Here is a 25,489-nt window from a genome sequence, read left to right on the forward strand (position 1 = left end):
GCTTTGATGGAATCGATAAGTAATATTGGTTTAATTCAAAGTCGTACAAAGTTCTATCATTAGTTCCATCGGTCTTCACAAAACAGATCGGTCTTAACATATAGTCCATAGTATATTTTGGTTGTGTTAATTTTTAAAATCCGCTTTGATGGAATCGATAACTAAAATTGGTTTAATTCAAAGTCGTTTAAAGCTCTATCATTAGCTTCATCCGTCTTCACAATAGAATAATTTAGAGTTTAGAAGAAGTATCCAAATTTGCGAGGATGGAAGGAATTTCGACAAATCCCTTTCGGTATAATATTACAATTTGTACGTTACGTGCAAGTACCAACAGATCGAGGGAAAAATTATAGCTTCACTAGTGTGCAAAACTTAAGAAATAGATAGATAAGATAAACTACAGTATGCGTCAAAACAAACAGTACTGAAATCAGATCGTTGACATTTATTTATTTGTTGTACAACATAACAACACAAGATATACAAAGGTCAAATGGATATAAAGTAAATGTTACTCAACACATATTGTAAATTTACAAGGAATCATTCATGTGCATCATGTGCTCAAAATGTTGACCATTATGTCGCACATATTCTACCTAGCGGTCCTGTAGATCGATGAACATATTAGTGAACACAGTTTGCTGGAATGATAAAGCAAATGACCGAATCTTTTCTCTTAACTCCGGTATAGTGGTAGGAAGTTATCTGTTTAGAAAATTGCTTCCTTCAGCATATCCCGTATGTATGCATCTCGAATCATGAGGTGAGAGGAGTGGGAAGGATATGGAAAATCCGTTCCACAGCAAATCAAGCGATGTCCAAACTCTTGTGAGCAGAATAATAAGTGACTCACTTGCAGTGTGGGCAATAGCTTCGTCTTGCTGTATCCCTTGTTGTTACAATGATGAATTTTTCGTTAGGTAAAAGCCGCACAAATCATGCAAGCATGGGTCAATAATCAACTGTCGATTGATGTAATGGTCAAAGTACGCATGGGTTTCATCACTGAACCATATGTTACTGATGAAGTCTTCATTTCCATATGCTATAGCTAACACTCCAGAGCAATACAGTAGACGTCAACGCTCATCTCCTGCAGTGAGACGCTGCCCCACACCGTATGAGCGGAAACATTGCTCGACAATAAGTACCTCCTCCTCTGTTGTGAGTAACATTATCTTCACATCAACTGCACACTACGCTTGTCCACACCCAACTGAGCACATACGTGGCACTCACCGCTCATACCACATAGCATCTGAGCGCCACTCGTTCACGAATTTCAGTACTGTTTGTTTTGCCGCATACTGTAGAATAAAATATTTCAAGGTCGATGGATAATATTGAAAAGCATGTTGCAACAGGTGTCCCGCGAGTGCACGGGAGCATGACATTATATAGATTGATGCAGCGCCAAATAGGATTACCCTAGCGCCAAATATGATTGCTTCTCCAAACCGAAGCAGTTGTAATGGAGGAGACGAAGGTGTAGTGTGGTAGTGTGGTTGACAACATGGCCAGAGATAACATGGGTGACTTGACACCGGGAAGAATCGTTGGAAAACTGGAAGAAGAACGGAGTGTGACGAATGTCCCCAACACAGTTTCGTGTTGCCCACAGCACTGTTTCATGTGCATAGGGAGCATTCTGGTCCACAGCCAAAGCGTTGTAAAGAAGAGATGCTTGTCGTAAACGGTCAACTATAGCATTGGACGACGCTACATTGTGAAACAGACAAGAAATAACCTATGTCCAACAGCAGGTGCAAATGCAAACACATATAAGTGGATTGCAAGCCACAAAATCTCACATCCCATCATGTCACGTCGACTGCGTGGAGGTGATCTCCTTCCTCGAAACCATTATATTCTATTCCGTCGATACCTGCGCATTAGCGGCACCTTTAACTGTTGAGAGTAAGTTGCGTGGAAACGCGCTACCCTTTATGTTACGTGAAGCTGATGCGGAGCTTGTTCCTCACATAAGGCGAGGCCCTCGTCACTTAAAAGGTTAGTTACTTAAAGCTTAAACTATTAAACGCTAAATGCCCTGGCACTTAGATCTGTCAAAAGAAGACGTCCTTGTGAAGCTCGTTACAAATGTGCTCTGAGAGTTGAAAATAAAGGAAGGAGAGAGTAACTTCATTAATTAAGAACTCACGGGGATCTGTCCACATATATGTTCTCTTTATGGTGGCTGCATTACAAGTGATGGATGAACTTTCTCTATCATGCTGAGAGCTCACATTAAAGTTGATGTCATGGAACGGAAGGAAAGCTTGATATACTAGCCACGGTCATTAGTTCGTCGTCGTAGCTTTTCCTCATCGATGACATGACCTTAATATTCACTTGGGATTTTATTCGTTGTAATCATTGCAGATCAGATCAAGTTGCTCCGAATAGATTTTCATGGTTAATACACTGATGCTAACATTGATGAGAAGCGCATATTGAGCACCTTGATTCGCATGTAACACTGTAGCAATTTTTGGAGGCTATGAAACTTAATGGATTGATTAAAACATCTAAAATGAAATTGGAAATGCCTAATTAATTAATAGATAGATGTGTAGTCATTTGGTTTGACAATTTTAACTTGTAACCAGAAACAAATGTATACGAGGTTTCACCACAGATTCTTTGGTCTTTGAAATAGAGGAAATTTCTCCACCTATGAAGTCAGGGAAATAATTTGTTTTTTTTTTCTTGAGCCGTGGTTGCTCGAAAACAATACATTACTTATTTTTGATAATTTTTTAAATTCAGAATGATGGAAATCTTACACACTTCAAAGGCAAGGAGAATAAGTTAGTCGTTTGACTTTGACACAGATTTACTCTGTGTGAAGAAACGCCTTTTTTGTTAAGGTGAGCTGAAAATTTTCTCTTCTGAATTTCGATTGGCCTGGTTGCGGAAAAGTTGCCTCATGTTAGTGGTAATCAACACTGAAAATTTTGATTTTTTTTTTGGTCATCCACTTCCTTTGTCTCATGGGATCTGAATATATTTATAGCTGTGGCTATGCAACCCGCACGACACAAAAAAGAAAATTGTGCTGCACGGATATTTGGTTTTGAATTTCGAATGGCCGGGTTGCGGAAAAGCTGTCTCCTGTCATTGGTACTCTACGCAGAAAATTTGGATTCTTTTGACAACTCCTTCCTTTACTTCATAGGACTTGAATATTTTTATTGTTGCAATTATGCAACCTGCACGACATTATGAAGAATATTATACCGTACTGCACAGCTATAACATTTGGTTCTTTTTCACACTGAAGTATTCTGAGGCTAATAAAATGCAAGAGAACAGTGAGATGCTATATTGTTCCTATGTGGTTAAAAATGTAATTAATTAGACGTAAAACTGTATCTTTATTTTTCAATTCATTTTCTGCATATATAGCATGAAAAATATGTTGACTACCTTATGTTACAGCTTGTTTCAAGTATATAATGTAAAATTCCTTTAGACCCGTTTATATTATAAAGAAAATTTTAATCAAGTAATCTGATATAATGTAATTTTGAAATCGGCTGTGCAATAATAGAAAACATATATTTATCTACAACATTGTACATGACAATAATATTACGTAAAACATTGTTTTGTAAGAAGTCCTAAACATTGTAATTTTATACACAGTCCAGTAACAATGAGCAATAAATTTTGAACATTTGGCGAGGTGTTTCAGTAGGTTTGTGTCCGCCAGACCTTCTGAAGTAAAAGTCTGGAGTCTGTCATGCTACGATGGTGGAAGAGAGGTTCTCACATTCTCCAATTATATATTAGCACCACAAATCCCGAAGAAGCACTTGATTGGCTTGCATAGTATTTCATCGAAGTATGTACACGGGTATCGTTTGAAATAAAGCGAAATTCTTCTCTCACCAACGACACGCTCAAGAGATCAAGGATACGTAAAGTCGATGTTCTGAAAATAAACTTAGACACAGTAGCGTCAGCGTTAATGTGTGGAGTCAATCGAAGAGATAGCCTTATCAGAGCAAAATTAGTCTCTCGAAAAAGAAAATACAAAGTTTGACTTCAGACAGGAATATCAAATGTAAATGAGCCAAAAAAAAAAAAAGAAAAGAAAAAAGAAAGCAAATGTGTGGGAGAAAACCCGATTTGCAGCCACCAACTCGTGTTGGGTTCTGGGGACTTTCGGAGTGTATACGCCAACACGAGCTAAGGGAAAGTTTATCGTCAATTTTTCATGACCTGCTGCATATTCATAATGAGTTTTGAAAACATCAAAACAATTTCTTCGTCTAATTGATTACAATTTTTAACCACATAGCAACAATATCGCATCTCACTTTTCTCTTGCGTTTTATTTTTAGCCTCAGAATGCTTCTGTGTTAAAAAGAATCAAAGGTTATAGTTGTGCAGCACAATTTTCTTCGTAGCATCGTGCGGGTTGCATAACTACGACAATAAAAATATTCAAGTCCAATGAAGCAAATGAAGGGGTTGCCAAAAAAAAATCCAAATTTTCTGTTTAGACTACCAGTGACACGAGGCAACTTTTCCGCAACCCGGCCCATCGAAATTCGAAAAAAATCGGCCCACCCTATTGTCTGTACACTGTAGAGAGATTTAGTATCTATGTGAGATAATATTTTATGCCTATTAAGATAAAAATCCAATAAATAAATAAGTACGTATGCCCTCTTTTTCTACATAGAAAGAAATACTGACTATTAATTACACTTTATCATATATTCCTTGTTTTCCTTAAGAAATGTAAGTATTATTCAGTAATGTGCCACTAAACTGAACCGGTACCTAGCATATTACAAGATATTTGAAAAGTGGCAACTCGAGTTTCGATCTGTATTTCAGAATGCTAAAATTGGAATTTGCTCCGTTATCATGTGATCTTAGAATTAAAATCTAAGAATATTTTTTCTAATTGATATTAGTAAACAACCGAATTGATCTTATATGTTTTACAGTTTGCTAAATACGCAAACATAAGTTTGTGTTTGTGATCGGTAATTTAGATTAGAGAATGCGGCTGTAAATTAATCAAAGCCTCGGATCGACATGTATATTGCAAATTCCAATTTTATCGTAGTAATATTGTGCCTCTGATACCAGTATGCAGTTAAGAAGATAGCAGTTAGAAACAAACAACAATTTATGTTTCTAATTATGTCTATATAGAACGTTTAATGTTAGCTCTGGAAAGACCTTCGATGGAACCTTATGTTAATTTTTATGATGAAATATGAATTAGTTTAACCCTCTAACGGGCACAGTTTTCTTTAATTGTGTACTCTTACGTTGCAGTCAGTACTACGTCGTAGTCATAAGAACCGTAGAAAAATGAAACAATTACGTGCGTTTCACACAAACAATAGCATACAACAATAAACAAAAAACGTTACAAAGACTTTTTTTTACTGTTTTGAAATGCAATTTCTGTTTCTTTTATTACAGAAGCAGCAATGTTCTTTTTATGAGCAACAATGTCCCATCTTTTATTCCAAAAGCAAGTGTCGTTTGCACATTGCGGACATTCAGAGTCATCTATTGATTTGTTTCCGATTTAAATGCAAGAAGAAAAGTTTTCAAGAGAGACCATCCACTGAACATTAGTGATTTTTAGTCAAGACGTAGTACTACGTCGTAGCCATTTTCACTGCACTTATGCCATGACGTAGTACTACGTCATAACTGGTTAAAGGGTTAAATGTAATTAATGGCATTCTATAATTATGAATGTATAATGAATATTGAATAATAATCATAATAATAAGTGAATGTGTTCTAGTGTAAAATATAATATGGAAAAATTGCTAAAAATTTGGAAGAAATTCGACTAAAAGTAAACGTTCTTTCTGTGTAACTCGACTGCATAATCGGATTGAAAATTCGTAGGTTTATCATCTATTCACCAATTCTCCGTATGTGTATATCTAAAGGTATAATTCTGTCCTTTACTATGGGAGTTTCTTATCCGTACACCGAACCTCTAACTTTTTACAATGGAATACGTACCAGTATGAGTAAGGGGTACATTTTAACCCTGTTTTATCCCTATCATAACTTTTAACCCGTATATGACGTTCTACAGATTGGCCCACTGCAGACCTTTCGATAGAAAATATTGTTGAGAATGATCTGTGATTGTGAACATGTTAATATTCCGCATTACTATGTACTAATACTCAACTATTTAAAAATGTATGCGTAGTCTTCTAAAATCGAAGCCACATATACACTTATTGGTAATGGAACTAATACCTCTCGTACCAAGAAGTAAACTTAAAGCGCTAGAACCGAGGTACCCTACTGGGAGTTGAACCATGATCCCTTATGGTGTGTTGGATTTGAGTTTAGTGTCCGTTTGGATACATAAGCAATATGAGATATGGACGTGCATATTGAAGTGAGATCGAACCACATGAACTGTTCCTGAAACCTTGTAAGAATTGCATTAAAGGTACCACTGCGTGCCAATTGTTAGGTAATTCACACTTGTATCTCTCGGCTAATATGGTCTCGTTGTAACAGTTGTATGGGTATCACGTGGAATTTTAACGCGTACCTCCTACAGTAAAGATGTGTAGACTAAGAAAACTCCTTATTTTGTGCTTTTAAAATGAAGACCTAGCATATCCTAGATAGGGGAACCACAGCCAGCATCATCATTCAACGCTACTGATGGGTTAAGAGGCCTCATCACTGCGAAATTAAAATACCGCGAATTTTATAGTGATTAGTTGATATCATCAAATAGATAAAAAGCAATCAAAATGTGGAACAAGATCGCTTTAGATAATATCATTTTGCATGAGCTACTGTTATCACGAGTCACCTAGCAGCTTTCCGTTGGCAGCCATTTAGAAACGCGAAAATAAATGCCGATTTTATAAACGGCTGGAGATCGAAAGGAGATAAATAAGTCATGATGACGGTATCTCATGTAAAATAATATTGTCTAGAGAGCTCTTGTTCCACTTTTTGATTACATATTATCTAGTTGAAGATACTGCATAATTACTGTACAATTAGTGGTATTTTAATTTCGCAGTGATAATGCCTCTTAAGGAAAAGTGTCAGTATGTCAATAATGTAGGGGATAAGACCATTGATTTTACGAAGAGAGGGAAGACAGAAAAAAGGATAGGAAGGGGAGAATAATAAAGCATGACTAGTGGAGGAAGAAGCCGATAATGGGTGAAGACCTGATGATGATGAAGAAGAACATGAAACCAGAAGCAGCGTATGTAGGACACAAACGAGCAAATTATGGGGAAGAGAAATAAATATAATCAATTTGTGCTGTTTTCAAATGCAATTGGGATGGGGCCTTTTGTGATTTGGGGGAACGTTTTTAACCCCTTGCACAGAAATGACAAGTCTAGCTCGTCATAGCCTCCTGGTGCCAAATCGCACAATGACGAACTACATTCGTCATAAAATTTAAACTGTTGTAACATCACGTAGGGTTAACATATTGATGTTTTGAAACTTATATAATGATAAACCACTTTTATACTGTTCTCGATTGAATAAAATATTCGAATCAACAAAAGTATAACAATACGATATTTTACAAGTAGAAGTAGAAAAAATGGTAGATAGGTAAGCACCAAACTACTTATTTTTACAGGTTAAAATGAGGAGAGAAAGAATATATCAGAGTTAGAAAGAATTATTTATAAAAGAAAAGGGACAGAGAAGACCTTCGAAATATTTATGGTTTACAGATTCAAGAGTGAACTTTAAGAATGGTATTATTTATTTACAAGATCGTATTAGCGAATCGTTTCATAACGTATATGGTGATCGTATTATTGTATGCCTCTCCGATCACATCATAAAACAGTACGAAAGAGAAACTTGCCTTCAGAGCAACAAATAGAACCGAAACAAAGAGAAAGTAGGTTAACTATAATAAAACTAGATATCTCCTCAGGAGGCGGAATCTCTTTGATAAACCACTTTTATAACTTATACTTCAATTATTAGAATTCAGAAACTAAATCGTAGTGAAAGGGGTTAGAAAACTGGAAGCAAGAGCGGTAATATGACGAAAATAAAGAATCTGTTCATAGTGCAAAAGAAATTGTGTCGGGAACTTGATATCTCATCTTTTCTAAACAAGAATGTTAAAATTTAATATAACCTTATCAGTCATTTTCATTTATTCTAACAAATTAAAAAGTTCATTTCTTAAAAAGCACAACTTCGTTTATATAGCACAAATCTCATGAAACTAAACAAAGTTTTGGAACATCTTAATATTTCGAACTTGTATAACTTGCGAAAATTCGATTTTATTTGGATTGGAGCCTAATTTCTCTTGTCAGTACGAGGGCTATAAGAAACAATAAAATATGAATCTCTGATGCCAATCGAATGCTGGTCTCCATGCCAAAGGTGTGTATGAGCTATCTACTTAACCATGTCTTTTACACAAATAATTCCTGACTAATCGAAGTTTTGAAACACATTAAAATTCGTACCAGATTATTTAATTATTAATACGTACTATTCCTGTCGTTTATTAAGATAAAATTTGCCCTCGATTGAATAAAATATTCGTATCAACAAAGATATAAGAATATGAAATTTTAAAAGTAGTAGAAGAAGAAGAAAATGGTAGATAGAAAAGAAACAAACTACTTATTTTTACAGGTTAAAAGGAGGAGAGAAAGAACATATCAGAGTTAGAAAGAATTATTCATAGAAGAAAAGGAACAGAGAAGACTTTCGAAATATTTATGGTTTACAGATTCAAGAGTGAACTTTAAGAATGGTATTATTTATTTACAAGATCGTATTAGCGAATCGTTTCATAACTTATTTACGATGATCGTATTATTCTATTTTGTCTCCGATCACATCATCCCATAGTAAGAAAGAGAAACTTGCCCTCAGAGCAACAAAGAGAACCTAAACAAAGATAAAATAGGTTACCTATAATAAAACTAAATATCTCCTCACGAGACGGAATCCCTTTCTTTAATCCGTATTTACTTTACACTACGTGTAGAATCACCAAGAGGCACCCAACATTTCCTTTCGTAGCCACAATATCAATTTATGGCAGATCACTTGCTGAAACTGAAAAGCTTCCATGCTCCACAGACTTTATCTAACCTCTTTGCCTTCACATACAATTTTTCTGTTTATACACTGTTCATCAATTGTAGCCTCCTTAGTTACCTCTCCCTTTTCCTGCCACCATACCCTCTAGCACGTCTCTCATGACACAATTCCTTCTTAGCCAATGTCCCAACGAGTTTCTTTTTTCTCTACATTTTCTCCTCCACTCAACCAATTCCTCCATCCTTCTCCACCTCACATTTCGAAAGCTTCCACTCAATTGTCCATATTTCTGCGCCAGACAGTACAATAATCTACACGAAGCATTGTATGAGTGATGTTTTTATTAACTCTTTATTCAAGGCCCAACAAAATAGAATTTTTCTTTTCCTAAACTTCTTTCACCATTCCTATCTTTGTTTCTATTTCACGTTCGCACTTCATATGATAACTAATAATATTACCCAGATATCGACAAACAGTCACCTGTTCATTTTTGGTCCCCTTCAATTCTATATTCGACACCTTCCTCTTGATTCCAATCACCATATCTTTTGTCGTTCTAACATTTGTTTCCACTCCATATTCTTCAATTTTTTTTCAAGTGTTCTAACATCTTATTGATTTTCTTTTCAGATTCTGCAACATAAAAAGCATATACACCTAATCTTTCTATATTCTACCAAAATGCCGTCTTGATTTTGTTGGCTCTCTTTTACTATCTCTTCTAGATATATATTAAATAATGTTGACGAGAGACAATATCCGTGTCGAACTCTCCTTCCAATTGCACTCTCCTCTGTTATTTCCACCCCTTCTAACACTTTCGTGTTGATTCATATAAGTTTATTATAAGTATTCGAATTTTTCATTCCAGCTCAAATTTCTTTAAAACTCCGAACAAAAATTTCCAACGTGGTCAAAAGCTTTTCCTAGATCAAATAAATACAACCGATATCTCCTTCCCTTTTCACATTGATCTTTCGCTGATTCCCTTAATAATCTAAGACTTTTTGACTATATTTAGTCATGACTGAGTCATGAACTGTTCATACTCGACACAGAAATACGCTGTTGTAACTTTTACTATTTGTTGTTGTAACATTTGTTTGCTCTGTGCAAAGATTATGCGATAATACATCACCTAATATGGCACTGGCTAAATTATTTATAAGCTGATGGCAGTGTATGTATATGAAGTTTACTTTGCACATCTCTGGCTCTGTTATCTCATCACAAGCTTGTTGTCTTCCCGAGGTCGTTACTTTGGAGAAAAGTTATAACACAGTTATTCTGTAGAGAGAAGAAAATTACAGTACATCACAGAACACAAGCGCAGAGATCGGGGGCAGAAGTAAACTTTCATGGGCGAGGGACTAAGCGATAGCGTTCGTTGCAACGCACAACAAACCACTTATCAAAGTAAATTCTGCATTAAAATTTCCCACTTTCGTAACAAAAACTACTAACATTCTTCCTTCTTTTGCGCAAACTTATCAGCATACTGCGGGAACGCTTTCCCTTGCACCCAGCGTCATTTCTGTTCCTTATTATATGGTAGGAATATAGTTACGTCTTTTGTCAGTAGAAGATGATAGGGTAAACAATCTCAACCATTTTACTGCTTTTCATGTACTTTCACTTGAACTAATAGAACCAATGGCTTTTTATAATAAACTTATGCTCGCTAGCAACTAGAACGCAAGCATGGTTCAATTGAACAAGCAACTTGTACAATAAACATACGGATGATCATTTTTATTATTTTTTATTTATTTATTTATTGATTGATTTTTGCAAAAGTATCAATTAGAGAAATAAGAACATAAGACGTAACTATGCAATAAGTTTTAAATATATTTCATCATTACAACATTTGCAAAACTGGGAAAACTACATTATTAGAAGAAATTATTGCTGACAAGGGATATCACCCAATTGTCCGGCTCAGATTTCAATGAAATTTTTCTAGCTGATAGAGTACATATATGTATTATTTGTGATGACAGAGACTTTTGCCATGGTGCATCTTTCTTATTTTTTAAATAATTTTTAAAGGTTGTGATGTGGTTATTAGAGATTACTGTAGAAGTCCCTTACTAACTTTTGTAAACAGAACGTTAATGAAAGAACAACCATGTAGATACATATAAGGCCTAAGGAGAAGTTGAATGGTAGGTATGACCTTGACGGAGGCCATCTTAAAATGAACCATTTTGAATTAAGGTCAAGTTTTTTTAATGAGAATAGGGTAATATGATACATAATTTCGGGCTAGAATTTAATCAGGAAGACAATGGTGAAGCTAGTTTTGAGATACACCCATTTGGAAAAAAGTTACAGACATTTGATTGTACACTTACTACGTGCGAAAGTCCCTTACCTCCGCTTCTAACCCGTGCATTAATGATAATAAGTGGATAAAAGCTTCTGGAATACATATTATGCCTCAAGGGAAGTGATAGGTAAGGGTAACCTTGACGGCTGCCATCTTGAAATACGCCATTTTGAATTAAAGTAAGGTTTGAAAAATGAAAACCATAGCATGTGAAACCTCATTTTAATAGCAAATTTTCCCAAAAGCCAATGGTATGTGAAAATGAAATGTCTGTCCGCTTAGAAGTCTGGCGGCAAACTTCATCGGCTGCACAATACAGGAATCAACTAGGATAGTGCATTTAACGTCACAAGCTCTGTACACGTTCAGCGAGCAGAATGGGGCACCAGACAATGAAAGTTCAGTGCATTATTGAACAGGGTAGTACCCAAGTTTTCTGTGTAGAACACACAATAGCAAGTAATATTTTTACAAATTCAAATTAGGATATTGTACACAGAAAGCTCCAAAAATTTTAACAGTGCATCCAGCCCGTTCCCAGTTGTTTGTCAAATTTCGTTCCAGTGCCACAACATTTCAAAACCAGATCCTTGGTCACACTCTGGTTCGAAGAAGCTCCTCGGAAATGCATGAAAAGCAGAGGTTGACGAAATTTTCATATCATTGCAGAGAAGTTAACGCATTACACCATTGTTGTTAGAAGCTCCACGCAAGTGGAAAGAGAAAAAATGGTTCATGGGTTCCACGTAAGTTTACAACGGCCAATGATAATCATCGTCTGGATGTGTGCAGTTCTTTAAGTGTGCGAAATAACCTGGAAGGTTTCGTGCATCTGAATGTCATTTCAAAGGAAAAATGAATACCTAATGACAATCGTGAATTATGAGAACAGTTGTTGGATCGTTATTACAATGATCACTCACGTGTTGGGCGAACAACTGTATAGGATATCCATGATTTGCACAATAGTGCACTTTCATAGTCACTATACTTCTCCTGTATCTCTTTCACTGGCTTCCGTTTCTACCTTTGGTCAGAATCGTAAAGAGACTTTTCAAATTGATATTTGATTCTGTTTTACTACGGTACAGTCCCAGTCTCAGGCTATGCCAATCGTTTCAAACCAGATAGCGTAGAGATGACTTTAAGAAGTTTGACTTGAATATTTGAATTTTAAATAGTGACAGAAACACATAAGTATCACCACAAACGAAGAATTGTACCGTGGCAAGGGCAGACGGTGACCACCGATTATTTGAAATCAGTGTTTATCGATCACTAGGCCTGTTCAGTGCTACGTTACCGAGATAAGTCTCACTTGGCACTCTTAAAAGTCGCTTTAAATAACAGCATTACAACCAACCGCCCCCAACCAAAAGTTCGTCCTGGATCCGTCCCTGTGCATATGAATCTATCATCAGTGTTATATGAGGCATATTTTAGAAACCCTTAACTACTGGAAGTTGATGACTGGGAAATCATGACTTGAGGAACCTGGAAGTTTATCATTACAGATACCTAATCACAACTGGATGTTATGTTATTCCAAGTGAATCCTGTCTAAATTACTCTATTTATCTCTCTCAGATCTTTCCCTTAGCTATACAGTACCTACGAAAACTACCAGTTTCGGACGCGCCAAGAGAATTGATTTTAATGATTTTTGATTTTAACGTCCCGTTCAGGAGAATGACTTTATAAGACTTGGACTTCCTGATTAACGTGGAACCCGAAACACATGGGCTCCCGTGCGGAATGGAACCAGGTTTCCCATGCCAAAAGCGCATATGCTAATGGCTTACCCAGGAATGAGCTCCGCATCAAGAGAATCGTTACACATTTTTTACCCCCATAGGAAATTTAATTTCCAACCTACAATATTTAATTTCTTACAAACTGTAATGTTATGTTTCTTCAATAGGTGACAACGGAATGTTTGGTCTAGCTGCGCAACCCAGTTAGTAACATCAACATGGCTGATGGATGTTTGAGCTTTGAAGAGCAAAAGCAGATTAATAAGTGATACTGGAACTTTGAGAATGTTGCTTCTGTTCAGAGACAGTAGACACGCGAATATAGAACTAGTCCCAATTAAGGGTAATAATTTCATGTCTACGAGTCAATTCGTGGAACAGTGTGCGATGTGCAGTAAGGCCGATTACTTTGACCTCGCATGGCTACAAATGCTCAATCCTCAAGTATGCTGCTGGAACTGCTTTGACGTTCAGCACAATAACCTTTAATGTAAGAATCACGTTAGAGCGATGTGAGTGCTAGAGTCTTTCTGTTTCAAGTGTAGCTCTGCTGGCACTGCTGTCGAAGTGTCTTTTCCTGTACCTATTTCGCAAGAAAAAAGGCAAGTTACTGTGGCCGAGAGCTTTAAATGGTTGAATGCTGACAGAGTTGCCACATTGAATTATCTCATGGGATTCCCTATGCACTGTCTTGTTAGCTACATTAAGTAGCCTTAAATTTTCACTCATAAAAACCAAGCGACTGAATGACAAATTGGCACCTCAGCCAATGTTACTCACTTCTTTCCTCAAAGCAAAAGGGAGGTGTCCTCCGTAAAATGGAGGCGCGGGTGGGGCTGAAGTATGGCGGGGTGTCAACGTATTTTCCGAAGACATATTTGAAATAGAAAACTCTAGTAGTATTATACGTATAATAAAGAAACGTGCCTTGTGTGTGTACAGTACATTCCAAGGCTATTCATCAGATAAGTGACGATGTCCCAGACAGCAGGATGTAGTTTCGTGAATGAGTTCTGAACATAGTTAGAAATGAACCAGGATTTTGGAGTAGGATTGTTTGGTTCGATGAAGCACAATTTTAACTTAATTAAACTGAAAATAGGTATAATTCTGTGTAGTGTGATGAGGATAATGCCCTTATTACATTAGAAGAACTGGAATTAGCCTGGAGTAAATGTATAGTATGGTTTGTCTGAATCTAGCTTTGTTCATTTTGACGGTGTTGTAACTAGAGAGAAGTACCTAACAATACATGATCATTCAATTTCCTTGCTATTCGTACACTGTACGGTAATGAAACATTTTATTAGCAACAGGATGGCGCTCTTCCGCACTATCTTATTGATGTGCGAATGTATCTGTATCAAAATGTACCAGATCAGTGAATAGGATGTTGGTCACTACTGTGGTTTTATGCACTCTCTACAGATCTACAGATTGTTTTTTTCATATGAAATACATTAAAAGATGGTGTGTGCCATCTTAAACCAAGAACATTTTGGGATGAGATTCAGATTATATGCTCAGAAATTCCGTGGATTTCTTTGGTGTCGGACTGCAAGTAGTCGTGTTTCATACTCTGAAAACAACCCATATTGAAGGAGACCTTTAGGAGCTTTCTGTTCGACCAGAAAGCCCATTTTATCATATTCGATTGTGGCCTTATGTTTTGCAGAAATATAAGCTTGTAGAGTGGAAAATACTGTTTCTATAGCAGTTCAAAGTATATATACGTTTCTGTTGCAACTGGTATATCTTACCTGCGTGTATTATGATTACGAGAGATGTCTCAGCTAATCTCTGGCTCACTTTATACACGCACGTAGCCAGGAGTTTGTACAAGGGGGTCCGTGACATGAAATACTGTGATTATCACACCAGGAGCTTAATCAATCTAAACTATTTTACTGGCAACATATATTGTTTTGTTAAGACAATAAAATGAGGATATGTTAGTAAGTATTTTAACAACAAAATATGAAGAAATCTCGAGTAGAAGGATATACAAGTAAAAAGAGTATTGAAAAAGATTTTACTATAATACGTTCCTTCCTTTGTTCATTCAAATATGACAATTTTCATTTCATTATGACCTCACCTATTATAAAATTTACATATCCAATGACTTGCAAAATATTTTACGATATCTACGTTCCTTTCTCTGTTGAACCAAATGTTAAGAGATCTTTCTTTCCACATAATAAATTTCTATTATTGCGTTATCTATTGTCTGTTCCAAATGAGAGGTTAAAGAGCAGTAGAAAACTGTTTGAAATAACATGTTTGATACTGCAGAGAAACGACGAAGAAAATTATAATAAAAAATTTCCACGCTGTTACAGAACAGTACTATGCGTTTGAAAGCTTGAAATTTCCCTGAGTAGTACCAGAAATTCTGCGAATTCCGTAACTTTTCTAGAAATTTTAAATTCCCTGTTTTCCAGGATATCCCGCTCATTCGACTCCATGTATTGCAAGTACTATGATAAATCAAAAAGTAAGGTGAAATGCCTGTCAAATCCATAGTATTGTGTGTTGCTAATTAATTCTTTTCCATGTTACAGGTAATCTGGTAATAGAGGTGTGACGGCTTGTACAACATTCTATGTCCACCCGTCTGGTGCTGAGAGTAACTCAAAGATGGCGCAACGACTGGAACATTACACCAAGGAGGAAGTGCGCGGTGTCATTCGTTTTTTCTGGGCCAAGGGAACAAAACCATGTGATATGCATCGAGAATTGGTGCAGGTCTACGGAGATAGTGTTATGTCGCTGAAACAAGTGTACGTATGGTGTAACGCATTTGCAAGTGGCAGGAGTACTGTCACAGATGATGGCAGAAGTGGCAGACCATCAACGTCCATCACCGACACAAATGTGGCTGTCGTCGATGCCACGATTCGTGAAGACAGAAGTGTGCGGTTGCAGGACATTGCAAATGAATTGAATATCTCTTATGGTTCCGTAAGCGGTACCGTCCATGACCAACTGGGCTTCACAAAAGTCTGTGCGTGCAGGGTACCCAAGTTTCTAGTAACGAACACAAAAACCAGCGAATGGGCATTTCCCTGAGCCACCTCACACGTTATGCCGACGAAGGAAATTCATTCCTTCATCGCATCATAACGGGCGATGAAACTCCGATACCTCTATGGACACCTGAATCCAAACATCAGAGCATGACATGGAAACATCCATCGTCACCATGGCCAAGAAATGCTAGACAATAGTATCTGTCCAGAAAACAATGGCTACTGTCTTTTGGGACCGTCTCGGTGTTATTCATGTTGAATTTCTGGAAAAGGGTACGACCATTAATGCAGACACCTACTGCCAAACCCTGGACAGGCTGAAAGCAGCCATATGGCAGAAACGGTGTGGGGCACTCCGATAGGGCGTGTTGTTACTACATGATAACGCATGTCCACATACAGCCGTACGGACCCGTACACACCTCCGCGGGTTCAAGTGGGAAATTCTCGATCACCCTCCGTATGGCCCTGATTTAGCCTCGTCGGATTACCATTTGTTCGGCCTCCTGAAGCAACATCTCTGTGGGCAGCGTTTCGACACTGACAGAGGCACAACAGGCTACACGTACCTGGTTAGGAAATCTGGAACCACATTTCTTTGCACAGGGCATGGATAATTTGGTGCCACGTTGGAATAAATGTTTAGACAACTACGGTTCCTTCTTCGAATAATAGTGTGATACCATACTTCAAACATAGTAAAGCTTCATCGACGTATCTCTGTACGCTTTTCTGTAAATCAACAATTCACCTTACTTTTTGATTCACCCTTGTAATACAAATCTCATTATAAGAAAGATATATATAAATGACCACACACGACTTTTCCGTAAACTTGTCCAAACACATTAGAATAAGTCAAGGTAAGAGAGAAATATGACTGGCCTTTTCCTATATAAATCATTGTCAACTTCAGTAAGGGGTATCTAAACACGAAAGTTGGTATTATGCGTCATATCGGGCAAACTTTTAATACGACGTTAAAGAGGTTCTGAATATGTCCCAATATGTATTACTGTACACTAACATGCTCATAACCAGTAACGTATTTAGAGGGGCTGCCGGTCGTAAGCCCCTCCCCGAAATCTTACTTAAAAATTCTAGAAAGTAAGTTTATATGAAATATCTTGCAGAATTTTCACATTTTCAGGCAACCTCCCCCGAAAGTTTGCAAAGACCCCCCGGAAACAAAATCGTAATTACGCCTCTGCTCATAACTAGTGACGGCACATAGATTTAAGGACATCTCAACTCTCAAGATTATGCTAAAACCACCCATGGAGTTCACAGTGCTTTAGGTTCAACCCAAGTGCTACAGGTTCCTGGATGATTCCACGGAATGTGGATTTGTGGTAGGCAATTTTATATACGTAGGTTTTGCCGAAATTATCACGTGTTCTCCAACATTCTCATTCTACTCTAGTTAGTTAGTTCGTTAGTAAGGTTTGGTGATTCTAGTTTTGGTTCTAGCTCCCATCTGCGGAAACTAATTTCTTGACGTTATAAAACTACTACAGGGTTTCTAAAATTATATCTAATATTGAAACTAAGAGATGTATTTATAGATTCTAATTTCAGTAAGAAGAGTGTTTGTGCATCAAACGAAAGGTAAGGGATGAGAATCTTGTCGTTTTTTATATTAATATTTGTCACAGAGAACAAGAACTGAAGAATAAACATAGTCCATATACTTACGCTTTGTAAATATCGAATGCGAAAAATCACTAACCTAGTAACTATTTTTATACCTTATGTGTTCCTGGAATATCAAAAATTCAATAATAGATTATTATTTTTTTAAAAAAAGTAAATAAAGTTGCCAATAGTAACTATTAATTATAAAAGTCCATAATCGCAAGTAGTAACTACTCGTTTAGCTAGTATAAGGCTATGTGTTCATTAAATTCGGTGAAACGTGGATCTACAATTTTTAGTTGAAAACCAAGCCACTCTCACATTCTCCTATTAGCAATTGAACCTTAGATCACTGGCACGCCCCTAGAAACTATAGCAGTAAAGAATGTCTTCTTGAATGTATATACTTATAAAGTGTAAAATCCATTCCCTTAGAAAGATAGAAACGCCTTTCTCTCTGGAAAGGATATTTACTTTCACTAGATGGTAGTGTAAGAACGTATAATGCAGAATTAAAAGTTTTATTTAAAAATGCCTATAACGTAACATTAAGTTTGATAATATAAAGCTAAACTATCTTCAATGAAGAAAAAATCTCATCCACCTTGCAAGATATTCAAGTAATTTCTTATTTGATAATGATTTCAGAATGACCCATGCTTCTATGTTGAAATAATGTTTATATTTTTTGATATCCCACCCCAAGACCAATAACACTGCTCTAAGAAAACATTTTTTAAGAAGATTTAAAATATTTCTGTGAACGCGTATGATTAAATTGTATTGAATTATACTTTAGAAGAAGTGTGAGGATCGAAGGGATTTTGAGAAATTTAAATAAGTCAATAACTGAACATGTATTTTAAATACATATAAAGTTTTTGTTCCAAAATTCAATTAGGGTGTAATGCAGAAGTACCGACATAGTTACGGAGAGATTATAACTAACGGCGATTTGGAAAACGTAAGAACAAAATAGATAAATTAAGATAAAGTATTATGTAGTCGATGAAAATGCTATTAGACTTGCCGTTACATAAATTCAGCAGTATGTTTGCAAAGTCTTCCACTCTTCCATACGTGCAAGATATTGCATACCCTGGCATTGGTGAGACCGTAACGGCAAATTTGTCCGCTTCCCCAACGCGTAGCATTTGTACGAAAGGCACGAGACGGTTTGTGTGTGTGTGTGTGTGTCAGTCAAAGAGATAAGTTACCCACAATAACAAGGTCCGGAGACAACATTTCGGTGACTTCACACGAGCAAGAACCTTCTATAAACTGGAAGCAGAGTGAAGTCCGGCGAATGTGTCCAGTCAGTTTCGTATTGCTTACAGTCTTGTTTCCAAACCTCAGCAGATGACTACAGCTACATTGTGAAATAGGCAAGAAATGACTGGCGTCAAATAGCAGGTATACTTGCAAAGACACTTATGAGGACTGCAAGCCGCCAAATCTAACTCTTCATCTTTGCATGAGTAGCCTCTGCGCTCAATGGTCAGAGCCATGCTTGAATTATGATCGAATATTCCTTACGTTCAAAACAAAATATCAGGATATAATATGTATATATTATAATAAATTAAACATCAGAAATCCATTTTTTATCTAACAATTTTATTCAACAAAAGATGGTTGTGTATGTGTGTGCTGTGTGACACAAAACAGCAACAAACATATATAAGAATATTTTTTAAAAATAGGAATAATGAAAAAATTAGCTCTCTCGTTTCATTAATGTAAATCGATTGTAAACGATAGTTCGAATCAAAGTTAATCAATTTCAAGTAATAATACACAATTCTCAAATAGTCGTCAATAGTACTTTTCTATTATCTTGATAAATACTAAAAATTATTCGGCCGAAATAGATCTCGGAACAAAAATCTAAATCAGGAGTACAAATTACATTCCAATTTAAATTATGACTAGATTAATTTAACCATCGTTAAGACCAAAAGATTACTTAATAAGGATTACTACTAATAATAAATTCTCTCAAAAATCCTAGTAACTTGTAATATTTAATACAGTAACAATTTTTCTCGGAAAAATGTATCACCAATCTGTATGTAGTCAAAGCATTTATAAATTTCAACAAGACAAATTATTAATTCCTATGTGTTAGTTCAGAATTCTATAATTAATCAAAATGTACAGTATTCTAAATTTGTCTCTTTCTAGATTCATTAACCTAACCTTTTCTGGGGAAAATAGGAATGCTACCGCCTTTCAAAGAGAGCTCAAATATGAAATATAATAGAAATTCGAAATAATTACCATTAACCAGCTGAAATTGAACTGCAAGAAACAATGGATCACCAATTTCATTCGATAGTCCAATTTAAAAAAAATATTCCGTTCCAAAGAAATTTCAAAAAAAGATATGGGACGGGGGGTAGAATACAAGGACCAGAATCATAACAGGATATAAATTCCATGTTTTTAGCCTAAGCAAAGCGAAGGTACGATACACAACCACACAATAAAAATACATAAGACGTGATACTGATTCTTTCTATATCTTAATATATTCACACTCACCTTATTTAACAGTCTCACCTTTACATTCATTAACGCAATCAGGATAGTCGTCTCTAGCCCTCCATTGACTGAACTTTCTCGAAAATTAGGAATCGAACAAGTTGGTCGAATCAGTGCCAGGGAAAAGAATTACGGCAACTTATCAATCGAACTTTTCTGCTTCCCAAGCACCAAACATTCCGAAAGGAAAATAAGCATCCGAGTTTAAACTCACAGTTGAGCTGGAAAACTGAACAAAAGATTTTCCAGCTAGTAATTAAACTGAACAACATTTGCCCACCACACATCTCCTATTTACGGTCACTTAAAGACACGGAAAAAGCTCGACGCAATCACTAAACCACTAATATCTGCAACTAGATATTCACAATATGAAACAATTAATATTATAAAAACACAATATGAAACAATTAATATTATGAAACAATTATAAAAATTGCACTGCGAATAACAAAATACCATCTTGTGTGGGCACTAAAATCGCCCGGTCTAGCCACCACGACTCGGTACCGATCTCTGTCTTAGAGAATGCAATTACAATAAACCTTTCACAATTTTCACCCATTAAGGTTAATATTGTGGCCGTATTACTTGTGAAGAACACTCAATAATTATAAACCTTTTCATTTCTCTGGCACTATCTCCCAATTTGCCAGATGCAAACCACTTTGACACATAAGAGCTAAACACTTCAAACTACCAGCTAACTCGAGCCAAAAGAAAGAGGAAGATTCACACCATATAATGAATAAAGAACAAGTCAGGTATCACAGCGTGATACGCTGACTCGAAGACAGCACGAGCGAACTAGCCACGCCCCTTTCTTTGCGCGATTGCATTTTTTTCTTTCTTTCTCTGTCTCTCTCTAAACCTAACCAGCAATTTTTTTCATTCATTTTCTTTTCTTTTTTGAAGGAAAAAAACATGTAAGGAAAACTAATCGTTTTTAACACCAACAAAGTTACACACAACTTTTCCAGGCTAAATTTAATGACAACCAAAATAAAGTCTTTCCAGCCTTACAACAAAGTAGATGTAAACAAAGCGAAATGTATTACTCGCGGCTCACACGTACTTCGGCAGCGAGAGACGTGAACAGCAAGATCTTCTGCTAGCTTATTGTCGTCGCATAATTTCCAAAGTATAAGGCTTTGTTGGCTGGTATATAATTAATGCACCGACACTGACTAGTTATGTTGTAAGTACATATTTTCTTAAATAGTTATATAAACGAGATTGCCTCTGTTCCTGTTGTTCTCTTTTGTGTTTTATAACACGAGAAGAAAGTGGATTATTGTAACACTTTTTCGCCATGGAACTCTCTGCATTCTACAATTTCATATGAGTGGGGTCGGTGTGCAAACCCATACGAATGCGCAGTAAATGCTATATGTCCAAGGACGGGTGAGGTTGGAACAAAGCGACATCTGTTGTTAAATATTTTATATATATTGCGTTTATTATCACAAAATACAGGATAAATTCGGATATTTTCATTTAAAATTGTTATTTTAGTAGAGATTATATTGCGGTAGGATATTAGCCCAGTGAGACCAACAACCAATCACTGGTCATCGATCCCCTGGTAGTCAGGTGGGTTTGTTTACATCCACTTGTTTCTTAGGCTGGAAAGAGATTAATTATAACCAAATCTTTTTACAGTTCCCACTCGTTTTTCGTTTCTTTTAATTCTATAATAAATTGGAAACCCTTGGACGAGTCCATATTTCAGCGGTGCAGCTCGAAATGATGACTCGCTACATTTCTCAGGAGACAGCTTGTTGTCTAGCAAAGGCAACTTCTTCAGTGACATCTATTTTCAACTTCATAATCAAAAGATCAAGGATTTTCATTGTCGACACTGATTTACTTGAGCAAACGTGTAAAGGTTTTTTGTTCCATTATTGGAAAACTGCGAGTAGTCTTGAGGAGTGAGGTCATAAATATACTTTAGAGTCATTTGCTATTTTAAAATGTTTTATTACGTAAATGACAATTTTTCTCTTCTTTCTTCCTGGAAGGTATGAAACGTTACGCATATGTTGTATGCTGACACCCACATATCGGCTGCAACGTTTACAGTGGTGCACAGAACATCAGAAATGGTCCAACGTTGAGTTCTTCTCCGATAAGAATAGATTCGGTTCAAGTAATGATTTTGAGCGTACACTCATCTACCGATAGGTGGGGACATGTAATGAACCCAGAAACGTTGTCAAACATAGAATAATTATTTTTGTTGTGTTTGTTCTTCGGTTGGTTCTTGGTGGTAACACTCACCGGTCAACGTTGTTGTGATACTGTACTCCTTCTTTATGTGCGTTCTTTCAAGGTATAGCTGGCTCCAAATTCTTCTTTATAAATGATAATACGCGACTGCATCGATCAGGACAGGTGAAGGAGCTCTTTGAAAGAGAGGATACTCGGCGAACGAACTGGCCTACCTCTTCCACCGACTTGTAGCCCAACAAACATCTTTATGATTATACGAGAAGATGTATTCCAGATGCGCATGAACCAAGAGGAAATTGGCAACAGTGCTGTTTGAGTATTGGAACTCATACCATAACAAATGATTTATAACTTTGTGACCAGAACCGGAGCATATTCCAGAGCGTGAATCGCTGTTCGTGGTGATTACACAGCCTTATAAGAAGGACTATTTGCTCTATAATGTCAGAAGGCATCATGAGTTACAGTGTTTTCACAGTGAATTATTGCCTCGGCGTAAAAGTGACAGTTTTCTTTTACTATTCAAGTCTTTATTTTTGTTGTTTTTTTGTATCATACTATAACACTACTTTAAAGGTATCGTTCAAGTTTCACCATCTGTGTTACTTCTGAGTGACACAGCATGCAAAACTTACTTTCGGCTTTAAGTTTTGGACACGAGTACAATATTTTTATAATGAAGGATATTCATCAAACAAAGCAGTTTATAGTTATGTGATTGCAGGAACTACATGCTCTATCATTTGGGCATCACACAATGTTGACATATTAAAGCGTGAATGACTTTATACATATATCGGATTTGGTTAAATGTAAGTAAATACTATCCTCAGAAATCATTTTCAGGTTAAATAACAAGTAAGATACTAAAAAACTATAAACTAATTATTTCCTGAGCAAAACCATATATTTTCGTTAAAATTCAACACGTGTTACAGTTTCGCCAACAAACTCTTTGGCTCAGACACTATGTGATACACGATAACTGTACAATCGTATATACATACAAAAGCTGTTTACGAAAGAAAACCATTTAATACGTAAGAAAACTATGAAAAGACTGGTAGCAGCTATCAAGAGACAAATAAACAAAACGACTATAAAAAGAAATTCCGTGAATTTGAAATGATTCAATCATAGCCCTAAAGCTTCCAAATTGTGCAATAGTTGTCAAATTCAAGAATAAAAATTACTAAAAAAATTTTAAACAGTGATTGGTACACTTATGAAGATAGCATTTCCTGCAAATTGAACATTGTTATTATTGTTCCTTTTCTGCACTTAGTGGTCATAATTTATCACAGTAAATATATTGATCAGCATTAATGGCATTACTTGAATTACCACTTCTAACGTCGTCGTAGAATGTAGGCCTACTCACTGACTCTTTGATATTAGCGTTTTAGTTGTTAGGTTGTAATTACTTTTTTCATGCGGTTTAAGTTGACTTCGAAAGTGAGCTGGTACATTGTCTCCCAACAGCAACACATCTTTTGTCATCAGTCCACGACGTCTCTTCATCAGTTCCTCTTGTAACTTAGGCAGGAGAAATAATACATAATAGTAATAGTTTACTCTGTGGTAGGTAATCTGCTCTTTCGGCCTCTTCACAGTCCAGAAAACGGAAAGCATTTTCCTGGCACAGACTTCTGCACTTGTGATGTTTTAGAAGTTGGTAGGAGCAGTATTTCCATCGTTCAATTATTCCCTTTGTTTCTGGGTCTTAAATATAAGGCCAACTTTCATTTATTGACACTAGTCTCCAGAAAAAGTTCTCTTTATCCATCTCACAGCGATGAAACATTTCTTTTGCAGCGTCCCCGTGATTTCTCTTCTTGAAAGGTGTGAGCACTTGTGACAACCACCGTGCTAACAGTTTCTGAAGATGCATCTGGTTTTGAATGAAATTCTTGGCAGACTAACAACTCATACCTATTGCACACATAACACTTTCAATGCTTATCCTTGTGTCTTCCATTATAGCCTTCTCAATTTTCTTCGCCAAGGCGGTATCATTAGCGAATGATGGTCTTCTAGATTTAGAGGCGTCCACAGTGTAATGTATCGAGCTTGGCATTGTCCTTTCTATTTGGATACCATCTCACAGAATGGGCTTCCATGCTCATAGACTTAATTCATTTTTTCGTAGATCTGAGATGCTGATTTACCCTAAAGACAAAAGAACTTAATGACGATCGTTGACTCAAGCTACTAAACCGTCGCACTTTCAGTGATTTACCTATTAAAGGAAAGAAAGATTTGTTGTAACTAGTGAAGAATTTGCATACAAGCACCTAACTACAAAATGCATGTTCGCAGTTTGCCACTTTCTAGATAATTGCAAGAACATATTGATATCTCCTCGCAAAGATTTGGATGGTAGTTTTGGCGATACATGCATTCAAAGCCAAGCCTACGCTTTGCCTCTAGCCGCCATGTTGAATGATTACCATTTATGATAGCCCAATGTGACAAGGTGACACAAAGAAATATTGTGCAGACTACAATGCAAGATTAACCTAAATTTTGGCCTTCTACCACTGGACTACATATGTCACATACTTCCAAAAGAGTTCGTCGTCTTATACTAAATCACCTATTTCGCTCGCTAGAGGGGGAGGATACATATATGTAAAGTAAGAAATGTCCACCTAAATATCCACTTTATTTGTATCTAATTTCCTTTTCTTGGGTACAACAACAATTAACATGTGGCAAGTTTAATTTCTTTACTACTTAATTTGCTTATTTGATAATGTAATTTTGCTACTTCTAAGCCTACTGTGAAATTTGAACCACGAACTTCAAATCGAATCCAAGCCATATCTCCTGCTCAGATCAACCTTTTTAAATATAGATATTCGCGCATGTATTTCAGA

At 36.4% G+C, this 25,489-nt stretch overlaps 1 protein-coding gene across 1 annotated transcript; it reads left to right on the plus strand.

Moving 5' to 3' along the window:
* The first annotated feature begins 15,807 nt into the window (after window positions 1-15,807).
* On the plus strand, window positions 15,808-16,239 carry LOC145676654 (protein GVQW3-like). The gene has a single exon (XM_081747498.1). The coding sequence runs from the start codon at window positions 15,808-15,810 to the stop codon at window positions 16,237-16,239; it is 432 nt and encodes a 143-aa protein (XP_081603624.1).
* The last annotated feature ends 9,250 nt before the right edge of the window (window positions 16,240-25,489 follow it).

This window comes from Thermobia domestica, unplaced genomic scaffold, assembly GCF_964235325.1.
Source record: "Thermobia domestica unplaced genomic scaffold, izTheDome1.hap1.1 HAP1_SCAFFOLD_272, whole genome shotgun sequence".
In the NCBI taxonomy this organism is placed as follows: domain Eukaryota; kingdom Metazoa; phylum Arthropoda; class Insecta; order Zygentoma; family Lepismatidae; genus Thermobia; species Thermobia domestica.